Genomic DNA, 17,921 nt, shown 5'->3' on the forward strand with positions numbered 1-17,921 from the left:
AATGAATAGGGAGTGTATGGAATCTCTACCATGTATAAATGAATAATGTATAGGGAGTGTGCGGAATCAGTACCAAAGTTTTCTCGATAGGAATGAATGATCAATAACAAGAAATCTTTTAAAAAGGGGATGCGGATTGGCTGGTGACCCTCCATTAGCTAATAGCTAATGGTCGGTGCTCTTTGGGCCCTATCATGATGTATGTATTTCATTTTTTAAATATATTAAAAAAAATACATTTAATAAGAAGTATAACGGAGACGTTAACGGAAGCGGTTTGCGTGCCGAGTAACTCAGCAGGGTAAGCGTACTGAGTAAAGTCTGTGGAGCCCACCGTCGTCATTCGTGCATTGTATCAACTCCATCCATCTCTTTTATCATCTAATTTTAGGGTTTTACAACAAAAATTAATCATATTCAAAGATCAAGTGGACCACACCACCTGAAACAGTGTGAATTGAATTCTACCGTTAAAAAGTTGTCGGGGGCCAACGGAAGTTTTATATCAAGATGATATTATTATTATTTTTCCATTCATCCATGTCTTTGTGATCTTATGAATAGTTTGGATGAAAAATAAACATCATTGGGGACCTAGAAATATTTCAATGGTGAAAATCAATACTTTCACTGTTTCCTTTGGTATGGTCTACTTGAGCTTTTGATATACTTCAGTATTGGTCTTAACCCCTAAAATGATCTGAAAAAATAGATGGACAGCATGGATAAACCACATGAATTCACAGTGGGCCCAACAGAGTTTACTCAGTACGATAAGTCTCGTATGCAATCCGATTTCACGTGGGACGCGGATTTCCTGCCAAAGCCTTTTGCAGTAATATCCTGTGCAAGGATTCCGGATGGGCCCACTGCGATGTTTGTGATAAATCAAACCCGTTCATCCATTTTTAGATATCATTTTAGGACATAATACCAAAACTAAGGTATATACAAAACTCAAATGGGCCACACGAGAGGAAACAATGGGGATTTAGTGTCCACAGTTGAAATATTTATATGGCCACAAAAGTTTTGCACCAGTCTAATATTTTGGTGTTTTCACTTCATCCTAGTAAAAATGACCTTATAAGCAGTTTGGATGGCATATAAACATCAAGACGCCTAGGAAGGCTTCAACTGTAGGAATTTCTTTCTCCACTATTTCATCTTGTATGGCCTAGTTGAGTTTTTGATCATCCTAATTTTTTGTTACATGTCTTAAAATGAGATCTAAAAATGGATGAATGGATTGAAATTCTTATAAACATCATGGTGGACCCCACCATACATCCTAGTGTTGGAACTTCATGTAAAAGGCTTTCCCCGGTGAATCCATATCCACAGTTTCCATTGGAAATGAACTGGCTACTCCCTTGCCACTCGGTACTATATGGGCCCACCATGATGTATGTATTTCATCCATGCCGTCCATTTAGTTTTCTAGATCATTTTATGGTCTGAGACAAAAAATGAAGTATAACCCAATCTCAAGTGGACCACATTACATGAAATAATGTTGAATGAACGTTGACCATTAAAAACTTTTTGGGAACCATAAAAGTTTTGGATCAAGCTTTTCCCTTCATCTGGGTCTTTATGACCAAACCAACAGATTGGATGTCAAATAAATAGTACGGTGGGCCTTAGGAGGACTTTAATGATGGATATCCAATCACCATTGTTTTCCTGTGGTGTGGTCCATATGAGATTTATATCCCTCTCATTTTTGAGATCAACCCTTAAAATTATATGTAAAAATAGATTAACGAAATGGATGAAACACACACATCGTGGTGGGGCCCACAGAGTACCAACCACCACCACCACCGGAGGAGTAATCAATCCGCTTTCATTTCCATTTGGGATTCAGTGCCACATTGAGCAGTGAGACTCGCTACTAAAGTGATGTCACCTATTTATATGGGTCCCACTATGATGTATGTTTTGTATCCACACCGTCCATCCATTTGAAGAGATCATTTTAGGGCATGAGCCAAAGAATGAATCAGATCCAAAACTCGAGTGGACCCCACCACAGAAAATAGTGGAGAGAGTCACACCCACCATTTATTACGACTGAATCCAATCCAAACCCCGTCACTTTGTCTACTGAACCCCGTCACTTTATTTACTGAACCCTGTCACTTAGTATTACAACCTCCTCACTTTGTCTACTGAACCCCGTCACTTTATCTGCACCCGTCACGGAGGCCATAGAGAAACTCTTTTTTGTTACTTTGTCTCGAACTTCGTGACTTTATACGCAACATCGTCACTTTGTCTCATGCCCCATTACTTTGTCTTTCTGACCTCATCACTTTGTCTACTATACCTCGTCACTTTTTGCTGCAACCTCGTCACTTTGTCAGTGAACCTCGTCACTTTATCTTATGCAACCGCCACTTTGTCTCTGAACTCGTCACTTTGTCTCTGAACCTGTCACTTAGTATTGCACCGTCACTTTATCTACTAAACCCCATCACTTTGTCTCGTGGAACCTTTGTACTGCAACATCGTCACTTTATGCTGCAGTAGACAAAGTGGCGGGGTTCGTACAAAGTGATGGGGTTCGATAGACAAAGTGACATGGTGCGATATAAAGTGACGGAGTATAGTAGACAAAGTGATGATGTCGATACAAAGTGACGGATTGAAACAAAGTGACGCGGGTTGCGACAAAGTGACGAGGTTGACAAAGTGACGAGTTGCAGTGACAAAGTGGGGTTCGATGAGACAAAGTGATAGGCGTGCAGAAAGTGGTTAGTGACACAAAGTGACGGGGTACAGTAGACAAAGTAACGGGGTAAAATAGACAAAGTGACGGAGTTGTAGTACAAAGTGACGGGGTTCAGTAAACAAAGTGAAAGGGTTGCAGTACAAAGTGTCGAGGTTCACTAGACAAAGTGACGAGGTTGCAGCACAAAGTGACGGGATACAGTAGACAAAGTGACGAGGTTGTAGCACAAAGTGACGGAGTACAGTAGACAAAGTGACGATGTTGCAGTACAAAGTGACGGAGTTCAGTAGACAAAGTAACGGGGTTGCAATACAAAGTGACGGGGTTCAGTAGACAAAGTGACGGAGTTGCAGTACAAAGTTACGGGGTTCACTAGACAAAGTGACGAGATTGCAACACTAAGTGACAGGGTTCAGTAGATAAAGTGATGGGGTTACAGTACAAAGTGACAGAGTTCAGTAGACAAAGTGACGAGGTTTGGATTGGATTCAGTCATAATAAATAGTGGGTGTGACTCTCTTCACTATTTTCTGTGGTGGGGTCCACTCGAGTTTTGGATCTGATTCATTCTTTGGATCATGCCCTAAAATGATCTCTCCAAATGGATGGACGGTGTGGATACAAAACAGACATCATAGTGGGACCCATATAAATAGGTGACATCACTTCAGTAGCACTGTTTTGGATTTTCAAAAATTCATTAATTTTTATTTTTATTTTTATTTTATTTAATTAACCTAAATATTACTTAATGACCATTAGCACTCAATGTCAGTTTATACAGGGTGTACCAGTGAAGAACCGCACAAGTTCGGTTAATCATGTAACGTCCCGTCCAACCAGAACAGTGTACTGAGGCGTCCTCGTAGGATTTGCCGCAGGACCGTTCATTTAAACTACTCATGGTTTGGTGTCATAACTAAATTAAGTTAGGATTAGCCCATTAGAGTAGACCAGTCGGGCCGTGATTGGGCCAAGTGCGGGCCGTCAAGCCAAATGGCCATTTACACTTGGCAGCAGCCCGTGCGGGCTATACCGTGACATAGGAAGTTCAGAAAATTATAAAAATTGAGGGGAGCATAGATCTCACTGGGCTTGGGGACCATCGCGGACCACGGATCCAGTGGATACCGAGAAGTGTAATCTGGCACTTGCCAGTGCGCCCCATCAATGCCAAAATTAGAATCTGCCACGTGTAAATAAAAATTGAAATGTAAGACATTTCGGCCATCAGATTTCTTCATAATCTAGGATGAGGGTCTAATGTATTTTTCTACACCCGCCCACAAAATCTGGGTTCCGATCGTGGCACAATGACCGTTGATCGTAAATCAGACCCGTGCGACCAAACCCCATATCCGATCATCCCCAAATTTTGCATGGCCCTTCATCGGGCCATGAAGCACCTATCCTATAAGTTTCATGGCCAGAGGACCACCAAAACTGCCTTAGTTATCTAAACAAGCTCTAGACCGCTCGTTGGTGGACCACTAGTTCCAAAACTATAGAATAATGTCCGTCTCATTGGGCTTGACGTCCATCGCGGGAATCGGACCTGGGTACGGTCCAGAACCGGTCAACTTGAGCTGAAGAACGAGTGCATGAGAAGTGCAAATACCCTAAAGGAAAGATTTGGAACTTAAGTGAATTGAGTCGTCCACTCTTATGCAAAGTTGAGGATTTCGGACCGTCGGTTTGTGACCAAACTTTACCCATAGAGTAATGATATTTTTCTCCTCATAGCCAGATAGCCGTGGCCCTGATTGACTATCAGTGACCGTTGAATAGACTTCTTATCATATCTGTCGATCGGCGCATCCAAATGGCGGGCCGATCATATTCATACGTAGATCATCATTAGGGCTAGCTATCCTACGGTGTATATTGACTTGTACACCCCATAGTGGGCCCTAGAGGCTAGAAAGACCCTCTCATAGGTCTAGTATAGTGAAAACCCATCCCTTAGGGCCATTTACACCAAACCTGAGACTATATAAAGGCCTCATTTGGGGCACCCCTCTCCCCATACGAATTTGCCCTAGAGAAAGGAAAGAGAGAAGAGAGAAAAGAGAGAAAGGGAGAAGAGGAAGAGGAGAAAGGAGGAGAAAGAGAGAGGAAGAAGAAAGGAAAAGAGTATGTGGTAGGAGGTGGGGCCCAAGGAAGCTCAAACTTGCAAACTCTCTACCCATTCTCCAAGGAAACCTCCACCAAACCCACCCATGCCAAGAAGAGGAGGTAAGAATGGTATATTTCCCTTCAATAGAGCAACTTAGTGTAGATTTATAGGCATTAATGTTGTCTTCTTGATTTTGATTTAGGAAATGGTGGTTTTACCCAAATCCCCAAACCCTAAGATCTCAAAGAATGGAAATCTCCTCTTAAGGTGCGGACTATTACTCTTAGGTGACCTAGCACCAATTTTAATACGAGATTAATGATTTTGATTGCTTGGATGTTATTTTTGAAAGCCTAGGAAATCCTAGGAATTGTATGTTGGTTGAAATGGTATGGATTTATATGTTTGACTCTCTCTGTCATGATGTCGTTTATGTTTCTCACATGATTTGATGTATGGATGATCATATGCTCATGCCGTGTTGATTTTTATACGTTGTTGCTTCATATTTCGTATGATTTCATTACTCTTGTGTGTATGATTTCTCAACATGGAGGAAGTGTTAACTTCCTCAATAACCCACACCACACACATACACTTTATTTATAATATTAATGATTTTGCTTGTAGGAAAATTTGAATTGTATGTTGAGCAATATGAGATCAAGGTGTTGAATATGTTTGATGTTACATTGGTAGTTAGCATGTTATAAGTCACTATTCCTACCCTTGGGTTGGTCGAACATGAGGAGAGCGAAGGTGGTTCCATTGGTAGGACCACCTTGAGGCTAAACCCATGGGTTTGGACGAGTACGTGTGAGCGGCAGAGTGGTTAGGCTACATGGGTCGCTTGTACCGATGTCGTTCCACCACATACTTGCCTAGCCACTGGCCGACCCACCTAGTTTGTTAACCTTGTTTGCTCACACATGTATGGAAACCGGAACACCCCACCACCATTGTAGCCCATCGATACCGGATAGAAAATTGGTCCACGGCCTCGTGAGCCGGGCATAGTGGAATGGGACACTATGTCCGAGCCGTCGGCCTACGCTGGGTGACGCGCCTCCCGTAGTGACCGCGAGCGACCCCACATTCGCACCCCCATATGCTTGAAGTCGGGGATGGGGAAAACTTGACGGGTCAAGGATGCGGGGTCTCGGCTTCACACATTGGGGGTCTTGGCCTCGCAAGACTAGTTCAGGGTATTTGATACGTGGGGTGTATCGATTCCCCATCTCTTGGATGAATGGACTTAACTAAGAACCTGGTTAACATTATCATTGCATGACATTAGCTAGGTTGGCGACTCGGTAGTCGCACTGAGGGAGTGTTGCATTGGCGATCGTTAGATGTTGTCGCACGAGGGAGCGTTGTGGTGAGGGCATACATCATATCATCCTGCATACATGCACATTAACAAGACTAGATAGATGTTTATGATTGCTTTCTTTTCATTAAATTCTTATTATAATTGATGCTTGTTGCAACTTAAGGCTAATAGCACCCACTGAGTTGATCACTCACTCCCACTCTGGGACGGTGTTTTAAAACACCAACCAGACCCGTTCATAGATGCAGGTGATACAGATTTCATGGAGCCTGGCGACGCGAGCCTCGAGGAGGAGGGCGAGTTCCCTTACTTCCTGTTGATGAGCGGGACCCCGTCGAATCAGTAGATGAGTCGTTGGATTGTCGAGTAGCGGCTCAGATTTATTCCTTTGGTCATGTTATTCTTTTTGTGAATTTGTTGGGCGTCACCTTGTGCGCCCGTTTGTATTCTTTTGGGCATGTATATATATAAGTATAATTGATTTTCTTCTATTTCAGTAGACTTGTGTGGTTGTGCTTCATGTTCCAGGAAGTTCCAGAATGCACATTTAGACTGGATTAATCGCATATTAATGAAAACTAGTTATAAGTGACCCCGGAAACTCGGGAGTCGAGCGTATGTACGACCCCCGATTTTCAGGGCGTTACATTAATATTTATATTCAACTAATTTTTCAGTGTGGCACTGAATCCCAAATGGAAATGAAAGCAGATTGGCTACTCCCCTCCCCCACCAGCCAAGTGGTGGTGGTGGTCGGTACTCTGTGGGCCCCACCATGATGTATGTGTTTCATCCATTTCGTTAATCTATTTTAACATATAATTTTAGGGGTTGACCCCAAAAATGAGAGGGAAAACAATGGTGATTGGATATCCATCATTAAAGTCCTCCTAAGGCCCACCGTACTGTTTATTTGACATCCATTCTATTGGTTTGGTCATAAAGACCCAGACGAAAGGAAAAGCTTGATCCAAAACTTTTACGGCCCCCAAAAAGTTTTTAATGGTCAACGTTCATTCAACACTATTTCATGTAATGTGGTCCACTTGAGATTGGGTTATACCTCATTTTTTGTCTCAGATCATAAAATGATCTAGAAAAATAAATGGACGGCATGGATGAAACACATACATCATGGTGAGCCCACATAGTACCGAGTGGCAGGGGAGTAGTCAGTCCGTTTCCAATGGAAACCGTAGACACGGATTCACTGGGGAAAGCCTTTTGCATGAAGTTCCAGCACTGGGATGTATGGTGGGGTCCACCATGATTTTTATAAGAATTTCAATCCTTTCATCCATTTTTAGAGCTCATTTTAAAACATGTAACAAAAAATTAAGATGATTAAAAACTCAACTGAGCCATACAAGATGAAACAGTGGAGAAAGAAATTCCTACGGTCGAAGCTTTCCCAAGCATCTTGATGTTTATATGCCATCCAAACTGTTTATAAGGTCATTTTTACTAGGATGAAGTGAAAACACAAAAATATTAGACCGGTGCAAAACTTTTGTGGCCATATAAATATTTCAACGGTGGACACTAAATCCCTACTGTTTCCTCTCATGTGGCCCATTTGAGTTTTGCATACACCTTAGTTTTGGTATTATGTCCTAAAATGATATCTAGAAATGGATGAACGGGTTGGATATTTATCACAAATGTTGCAGTGGGCCCATCCAGAATCGTCACGTGGGATCTTATTGCAAAATGCTTTGGCAGGAAATCCGCGTCCCCATTAGACACGTGAAATCAGATTGCGTGCTAAGTCTTATCGTACTGAGTAAACTCTGTTGGGCCCACTATGAATTTATGTGGTTTATCCAAGCTGTCCATCCGTTTTTTCAGATCATTTTAGGGGTTGAGCCCAAAACTGAAGTATATCAAAAGCTCAAGTATACCGTACCAAAGGAAACCGTGGAAGTATTGATTTTCATCATTGAAATGTTTCTAGGCCCCCGATGATGTTTATTTTCATCCAAACTGTTCATAAGATCACAAGGACATGGATGAATGGAAAAAACAAATATCATCTTGATATAAAACTTCTGTGGGCCCCAACAACTTTTCAACGGTAGAATTCAATTTATACTGTCTCAGGTGGTGTGGTCCACTTGATCTTTGGATATGATTAATTTTTGTTATAAAACCGTAAATTTAGATGGATAAAGAGATGGATGGAGTTGATACAATGCACGAATGACGACGGTGGGCTCCACGGACTTTACTCAGTGCGCTTACCCTACTGATTTACTCGGCAGGCAAACCGCTTCCGTTTAACGTCTCCGTTACGCTTCTTATTAAATGTATTTTTTTAATATATTTTAAAAATCTCATGGCACTTAAACTGACGTTGACCAATGAAAACGCTGGAGGCAGGGAGTTCCTGCCTCCGGGAGGCAGAGGATCCGCACTCAAGCGTACTGAGTAAACTCTGTGAGCCCCACTGTCATTTATGCACTGTATCTAGTCTGTCCATCTGTTTTACCACATTATTTTAGGGCTTTATACCAAAAATGGATTATATAAAATCTCAATTGGATCACACCATCAGAAACAGTGTGAATTGAACATCTACGGTTGAAAAATTCTTGGGGGCAACCGAAGTTTTAGATCAAGCTGATATTTGTTTTTTCCCTTCATCCATGTCTGTCTGATATTATGAACAGGTTGGATGACAAATAAACATCACTGGGGGCCTTAGAAAGTTTTCAACGGTGGAAATCAATACTTTCACTTTTTCCTGTGGTATGATCCACTTGAGCTTTGTATATGCATCAATTTTAGGTTGAACCCCTAAAATGATCTGAAAAAACGAATGGACGGCATGGATAAACCACATGCATTCTCGGTGGGCCCAACAGAGTTTACTCAGTATGATAAGAGCGTACTGAGTAACTCCGTACGCAATCCAATTTCCTAGGGATGAAAAAGGGGATGCGGATTGGCTGGTGACCCTCCATTAGCTAATAGCTAATGGTCGGTGCTCTTTGGGCCCTATCATGATGTACGTATTTCATCCACACCGTTCATCCATTTTTCCATATCTTTTTATTTCATGAGCCCAAAAATGAGGTTGATAGAATTCTTAACTGGACCACATCACACGAAATCGTGTCAATTGAACACTCACCGTTAAAAACTTGCTGAGGCCATAAAAGTTTTGAATCAAGCTGATATTTGGTTTTTTTTCTCTCCCTCCATTCAGGTCGGTATGAATGAAATAACCAACAGGTTGGACGTCAAATAAACATAACGGTGGGCCTAAGAGGTTTTTAACGGTGGACATTCAATTACTATTGATTTCTTGTGGTGTGGTCCACCTGAGATTTAGATCTATCTATTTTTAGCATCAAATTTTAAAATGATCTGAAAAAGTGGATGAACAACGTAGATAAAATACACACATTACGATGGGGCCACGGAGAACCAACCCCTTGCCACCACGGGGCTAGCGGTCGCGTTACAAGCCAAACCGCATCCGTGGGGACCTGCTTTCCTTACATATGCCAAACGGATGCAACTCAGCCCTCACTGAAATCGGATTGCGTACCTAGTACCCTTTTATGAGTAAACTTTGTTGTTCCCACCGTGAATGCATGTCGTTTATCTACATCATCCATCCGTTTTTCAAGCTCATTTTAGAACTTTAGCCCAAAATTAAAGAATATTGAAAGCTGGATCAAGTGGACAACAACATAGGAAGCAGTGGGAATAATGATTTCCACGGTTGAAACATTAGTAGGGTTCACTATGATGCTTATTTGTCATCCATTCCATTCATAAGATCAAAAAGACATGCATGAAGGGAAAAAAAAAAAAAAAAACAAATATCATCTCTCAAAACTCCCGTGGTGAGTCACACTGTTTCCTATAGTGTGGTCCACTCGAGCTTTGGACTCGATTCACCTTGATGTTTATGTGCCCTCAAAACCATTTATAAGGCCATTGCCTGATACAAAACTTTTATATCCATTGGAATGTTGCAATTGTGCTCAATGAATCTCTACTATTTCCTCTTGTGTGGCCTACTTGAGTTTTGGATCCATCTTATTTTTTGTTCTAAAATGAGCTCTCAAAACTGATAGACGTGAATTTCTTACAAACATCTCAGTGAACCGTACTTAACATTCTTGCACAGGTACTTTATGGGAAAGTCTTTGGCAGGAAATTGGCTGTCTTTGCCTACCCTTAGCTCATCCTTCACTTTCCTTTTTACCCCGTATGATGTAAAATAATAATAATAATAATAATAATAAAAAAAATAAATAAATAAATGAGAGAGAGAGAGAGAGAGAGAGAGACAACTTTTTCAAAATATTTAAAATAATATGCTTAAGTCTTCTGTCGCTAGACATCCCAATGCCTGACATTTTATGGTGTTTAAGTTATATACAAATTAAGAGCTCTATTATGAAAATGATAAAATTGCTCTTTGGGGTTGTTTGGATGCCTCTAAACTCCTTAATTTTTTTTTTTTTGGTTAGCTTGTTAGTACACCCCACTGTCAGTTCACACTTCACCGTTAACCACCCCCACTAGGGATCGATACCAAGACCTTAGTGTTGAAACGAGGTATCTTTCACTCAGTCTACCACTTGAGCTATGGATCAGGGTGTTCTAAACTCCATAAGTTGTAAATGAATTACAATGGCTATTTGGATATACATAGTTACCTATAAAGGCTTTATGGGTTATTAACAAATTATCACTTTTAGTTGTAATTTAAAACCTAGTAAAAAGCTATGTTTTATATTTAAAATAATGTCTTTACCGATTAAAAAAACATTACATATGTTAGAACACAATGGTTAATATACACTCATGATATGTGGAGCTCATGGTAATATATATCGTACATCCAATTTATCTATTATATACTTCCCTTGATGCTCTCTTATGGCTCTAAAAAAATAGTTCGTCCATTGTCAAATGGACCATACGAAGGAAGGATGGTACATTCACCGTTAAAAACTTCTTCCATTGCATTTGGGGCCTATTGTGATAGGTGGAAGACATCCCATTCATTTAGGTATGCTTTAATGCTCTCTTAAGGTTCTAAAAAAAATCAAGTCCTAATGTGATTTGCAGATTTTGGAAGGTTCACTGCCAAGCTCTATAATATGAATACCTACTTTACTAATTGTAAACACTTTATCGACTACCTAAACACACAATAATAGATTATCACTTGAAAACCAAACAAATTTGCCTGTAAACCGAATACGCCTCAACCTCTTTTCAGCTGTGTAATGTGTTTACAACTAAAAAAAAACTGTAGGCATCCAAATTGGCCCTTAGTTTATGCAACCCAACCACTTTACTAGAGTTACCATCACAGCCCCTCTCCTCCTCTCTCATCCCATGGTGCTGGACTCGAATGACTTCTCCGCATCGTGTTGTGACGGCTCTGCATGTAGTACAATGGCTGACGAGGCGATTGAGTCGATGATGATGATAAGGCTATGCTTGTCACCTCTTAGTCGAATTTTGCATGCATTAAAAAAGACACTTGACATGAAGGCACTTAAAAAATTGTGCATGTGCAATATATTAACTTAGAATTAATAAAAATAGTAATAATAAACTTTGATACTCTGTCAGAATGATGGACATAAAAGCAGTTAGCAATTACTAAAAAAAAAAAACGCATGAGGCATATTAGTAATTAGAACTAAACCGTTCAAATAATGGGTACCAATTTACATGCATCATGAAAGGAAAAAAAATAAAAAATGTTCTTATTACAGTGCAGGACACCTATTGGACAGTTAAAAATGAAAAACATACGACAGTCTTACTTCAAGAAACAATGCCCATGAACCACAGGTTGAGATTGCTCCCCCTAACTAAGTGTCAATTTGAACTAGGACCCAAGAATAAGACAGCTTAGTTTGAATCTTGAATTACTGATTAAGTAGTATCAGTGCTTGCATATCCATCACACTGCCAGAGTATCAAAAAATTTCTCTTTTACATATCGCTTTTGTTATTATCATCCCAATCAACAATCGTTGCAATAAAACGTGCAGTACCAACCTGTAAGATATCAGCGATACCAGCCAGAAAGATATCGGCTGCTATTACTGAAACAGGCAGATCTCCCTGGCGGATGATACATCGTCCATTACAGCCAATATATCCTTTCTAAATAATTAATCACTTAAATTATTTAAATAATTTACATTTAATATTTTATTATTTTTAGAAATATCAGCACCCCAGCTAGGGGTGTCAACGGCCAGGTTAGAGCCGGGCCAAGAGGCCGATTGAGTTCTTTCCAAGCCCAACCCACATTGTTAACATAGGCCTAAGCCCAGCCTAGACATGGTGAGCGAAAATAGTCTAACCCAAAATATTTATACTAGGCTGGCTCAAGCCCGAGTATCTCTTAGATGAGTCACAGGCTACAAACAAATATGAGCTGCAACAAAATAAATGAAGATTTTGACATATTGTGCATATTATAAAATGAAGATTCTGTCATACATTATCCAAAATCAGCCTGATTGAAAAATGGGCCTGAATTTTAAGTTCGATCTCTGCTAAATTGTCCAGTCTAAGCCTGGCTAGAGGTGGGTCAGGCTTGAATCTATGTCATCTTCCAATGATCCAAATAATTTATTTGACAAGTATTTGTTCCAATGAGGTTGATAATTTGGTTATTTTCCTTTGAAAATGAACAGTCACCGCTGGGACCACAAGCACGCAGACTATCATCTTCTATACTTCAATAGATAGAGGATGAGGGGCCACAAAAGCAACTAATAAATAATAATAATAATAATAATAATAACACAAAACTTCTAATTTTGGAAGGGCAGGGCCAAGAATGAAGACACGACGTTCCTTCCCCTGTATAGGTTTGCCGGAATACATCCTGTGACATTAGCTTTTGAATTTGGGTCATCTTTCAAGTCCTTGCCTGGTGGTTACTCTCCGGGCTTTCAACACAAGATCTTGGGTTCAAAATCCCGTAGTTGGTGAAATCCTACTGCCGCGTGAGTGTATAGATGTGTGTGGGGGCATGTAAAAATTGAAAACAATTCATATATTTTAACAGGTCTTATTTTGAAGAGCAAACCAGCTATGTAGGCGGTCCCCCACACCGCGTGAGTGTATAGATGTGTGTGGGGCATCTGAATTTTTTTTTTTTTTTTTAAATCATTTATTTAACAGGTCTTAGTCTAAAGAGAAAACCAGCTATGTAGGTGGTCACTGACTGTAGGCCTACCTCGATGTACGAGTTTGTATATGATTTACGGACGCGGATTAGATACTGACAAGGGAGTAGCCAAATGGCTACCGAAGTGACGTCACCAAGTTATGTGGACCTCACCATGATGCATTTGTTGTATCTATACCGTCCAACCATTTGTAGAGATCTTTTCATGGGATTAGAAAAAGAATTAGATAGATCTAAAGTTCAAGTGGACCCACCACAGAAAACCGTGGGAGCAGTCACACCCACCGTTGAAACAGTTATATGGCACACTATGATGTACTTTTGAGATCCAACCTATTCATTAGTTAATATAGAGATAGTTGAAGTGAAAACAAAAATATCAGCTTGATCGAAAATTACTGTGGCCCCTGAGAAGTTTTGAACGGTGGATGTCACTGTCCCCACTGTTTTTATGGTGGGTCCGGTTGAACTTTAGATCTATCTCATTCTTTTTCTAATGCCATTAAACTGTCCCTCCAAATGGATGGACGGTATCGATACAACACGCGCACCGTGGTGGGGTCCACATAAGTTGGTGACGTCACTTCAGTAGCCATTTGTCTTCTCACCGTGTCAGTTGTCCGTATCTAATCCGCGTAACTTCCGTCCGTTTTGTCAACTTTTTCATGACACGAGTCCAAAATAAATAAAAAAAATTAAAAAAAAAATAATCTGAAGTCATTAGATGGTCCGGATTATAAAACAGCCGTCGGAAGTGACCGATTTAATTATTGCGTGTACCAAACACCTAAACATCCTTACCTCGATGTTTACGGAGGCGGGCGTGTGACGGAAACGGATTGGCTACTCCCCCTGCCACCAGCCCCGGGGCTGGTGGTCGGTGCTCTGTGGGCCCCACCATGATGTATGTGTTTTCTCCATTCCGTTCATTTAGTTTCCTAGATCATTTTATGGTATTAGACCAAAAATGAGTTATATCCCAATCTCAAGTCGACCACATTACAGCAAACAGTGTTTAATGATTTTGACCATTAAAATTTTTTTGAGGGCCATAAAAGCTTTGTATCATGCTGATATTTGTTTTTACCCTTCATCTGGGTCCGCAGGACCTAATCAACAGATTGGATTTCAAATAAACAGTACAGTGGGCCTTAGGAGGATTTTAATTGTGGATATCCAATCAATATTGTTTTCCTATGGTGTGGTCCACCTGAGATTTATATTCCTCTCATTTTTGTGATCAAGCTAAAATGATCTTTAGAAATGGATGGACGGAATGGAGAAAACACATACATCATGGTGGGGCCCACAGATCACCGACCACCAGCCACGGGGCTGGTGGCAGGGGAAGTAGCCAATCCGTTCCCGCGTGTGACAAGGACGTGGACAGGCGAGCGGGCATTGACTACCGTTGAAGTGGTGGGAGCTATCGAATCCGTCCATCAGGTGCACCGGACAATATTTACACGTGGTCAGAAATTTGTGACTGATGATCCAGCACACTAGTGGGAACAGTTTAAGGGCGTGTTTGGTCGGACCGATCTCATGGGATTAGGAGGGATGGGATGGATTTTAAGGTAATGAAGGTGGTGTCAGTGGATGGTCGAACGTTCCATGGGATTGTTATATTTCGGGACTGAAATCTGTGGGCTGTTTGGATAACATGGAATATCCTGGGATCGGTAAAGTTAAAACTGTTTGGATGCACATGGGATTAGACTGATCCCATTGGGGCAAATCCCATGATCAACGGCTGCGACTGTATTCGCTGTAGGTGCATTCACCACAAGACAGATATGCTCCGCCGCCGCCTGGAGATCGACATTGTCGATCCCAACACCTGCCCTCCCAACAACCTTGAGCTGCCCCCTGGAAGCCTCGAATACCTCCCTCGTCACCTTCGTCCCACTCCACACAATCTTCGAGATCTTCGAGCAGAGCTCCTGTTGGGAGAGGATGTAGGAGCAATCGACGTTGGAGAATGCCCGGAGGAGATCGAGGCCGGCCTCACCGAGCTTCTCCGAGATGAGGACCGTCGGTCTGGGGTTTGCCGATATAGAAGCCATCGGTATTTTTCTTCTTTCGCGAGAGAGTTGATTTTGAGTGGGAGATTTTGAAAGGAGAATAGCTTTGATACTCTGGCTGACGGTGATGGATGATACTCAGGCACTTAGAAATTGCATATGTGGCCAGAACTAAGTCGATTAATTGTAGAAATCATGGTTTATACTTTATATTTATCATGAAACAAAACTTAGATTTTTTTCCACATTATTCAAGGGCCTGTTTGGGAGCGTGGATTTGGATTCGCAACCCCTAGGATTGGAAACCCCCTGGATTGGCAATCCTTTCTGTGTGTATGGCACCCTGGAGTGTGAATCAACTTTAATTCAAAAATACCTATACATGGTATATTTACGGGGGTTTGAATTTAATTACTAAATCAACTTTAATATCCCCAATTAGTGAGATATATAATTTTTGACACTATGGTTGTGATAAGCCCACTAAAATATATGCTTTGCCTAAAAATGATGAAATTCCAAGTCTCAAATGACCGCAAGCACAAGATCATGTCCGAGTGACTAACCAATGATTTTTAACCGTTGATTAATATAGACAATGTTTGGATGGTGCTGGACAATATTTGGACGGTGCTAATCTACATGAACAATGTTTGGACGGTGCTGATCATCATTAGTGGGCCATGTGCCCGGTAGAATGATAGTGTACAGTGACATACATTTATTTATACCTACAATTATTGAAATGATTTTAGGTGTAATCGAAGCTCTCACCTTGTATTACAAACCCCTTCAAAGAGGGGATCGGGAACCCTGGATTGGCAATCCCCGGTTGCTTTATGCGGCCAAACAACCAAGGGGATTTGAAACCCCCTCTAATCCCCTCCAATCCAAGGTGCCAAATGACCCCTAAGTATATCGAATTGGTGGCCATTTATTGGACGGCTGAGAATGAAGAATATCCAATGGTTGTATTATCAGAGGTTAGAATTGTTCAACTAATTTGAATTCTTGATCTTGAATTATAGAAAGTTGATTACACAACGTAGTCGGTTTAATTTTAGTTAATGTATGCCACGTGTACATTTTTTGAGTGCCTGCATATAAGTGCCATGCGCTGCGTCGCTGCTCTCCATGGGATAATACGCGCGCAGGATTTTTTTCATGGACTCGCGTTTCCCACGGGTCGACACGTCACGCAATGGTGAGATCCAAACCGTTCATCAGGATGAATTCCTCTGTTTAGGTGTTATGACCCAAAATCTATGCTGTCCTGACTCATATTTCATGCCATAAATGTATTTTGAACGTGAACCATTGTTCAAAATTGTCCAACCGTCCCTCTTTTGCACGTGTTTGGCTGAATTAAAGTGGACTGGAATGGATGATTTTCAGGCCAAGGCATCTAAAAGGTAGGCTGAACATTGGCCCACCGGATGATTGGATAAAATCTCATGAATACATGACACACTTCCACGTGTAGCGACTCGCGAGCAGCTATTGCCAGGTCCGAAATACACGGAACCGGACTCGATGCGGGAGATAGACCGGCGGCAAATCCAAGACGGGATTGCGGAATCCTTCCATATCTAGCCTTCGTCCCGACGATGGATGAGACAGCCTCCCATTGCTTGGGGTCCAAATACCTATAGACGAAGGAATCCCGGAGTTTCCAATTTCATCCCTCCTACTCCCGCCTAAGTAGCCCGCCCAAACACGCCCTGAAAGTATGCCTAAACCACTAAATTCAGGCGGTGGAGCCCACCATAGCTTTGAATACCTTGATTTTAGGGCGTTCCTTTTGCATGGCATGGATCATCAGATGAATGAATTGGTTGGTTTATACATAGCATGGTAGACCCTACATACAAAACCCTGTCCCAACTGCTCCCTATGGTGTGATCCACTTGAGTTCTAGATCATCCTGATTCTTGGACCCAACTGTGAATATAAGTAGAACCATTTGATGGGCGGTGTGGATTGATGCATGTTTCCTCACCCACCGGAAACGGATTGGCTGGTGTACCACCCACGGCTATACAGCTGGTGTGGATACGTGTCGTGCGAAGACCGGCGCCGACGCTCCTCGAGCTCCGAGTTGTACGAACGGGTCAAAGGATATCAAAGTTACATGCCCCACATCGATGTATTTATTATATCTATACTGTTTATACATATTTTCAGAGATCATCGTAAAGTATTAATAAAAAAATGAATCATACCTAAAGCTCAAATGGACCACACCAAAAATAGCAGCGGGGATAATGATTTTCACCATTAAAAAATTCGTAAATCCCACCATAACGTTTATTTTCCATCCAATATGTTCATAAGATCACAAATACTTGGATGAAGAGGAAAACCAAATTTCATATTGATCCGAAACTTCTGTGACCCCAGAAGGATTTCAATGGTATATGTTCAATCCCCCACTACTTTTTGCAGCGTGGTCCACTTGATCTTTAGATCTGCCTTATTTTTCGGATCAAAACTTAAGACAATAACAAAAAATGGATGGTCGGTTT

At 41.2% G+C, this 17,921-nt stretch overlaps 1 protein-coding gene across 1 annotated transcript; it reads right to left on the reverse strand.

Annotated features, from left to right (window-relative positions):
* Positions 1-15,060: 15,060 nt before the first annotated feature.
* LOC131223990 (D-3-phosphoglycerate dehydrogenase 3, chloroplastic-like) lies at positions 15,061-15,438 on the reverse strand. Its single transcript, XM_058219581.1, has one exon. The coding sequence runs from the start codon at positions 15,436-15,438 to the stop codon at positions 15,061-15,063; it is 378 nt and encodes a 125-aa protein (XP_058075564.1).
* Between the last annotated feature and the right edge of the window lie 2,483 nt (positions 15,439-17,921).

This window comes from Magnolia sinica, chromosome 13, assembly GCF_029962835.1.
Source record: "Magnolia sinica isolate HGM2019 chromosome 13, MsV1, whole genome shotgun sequence".
Classification (NCBI taxonomy): Eukaryota; Viridiplantae; Streptophyta; class Magnoliopsida; order Magnoliales; family Magnoliaceae; genus Magnolia; species Magnolia sinica.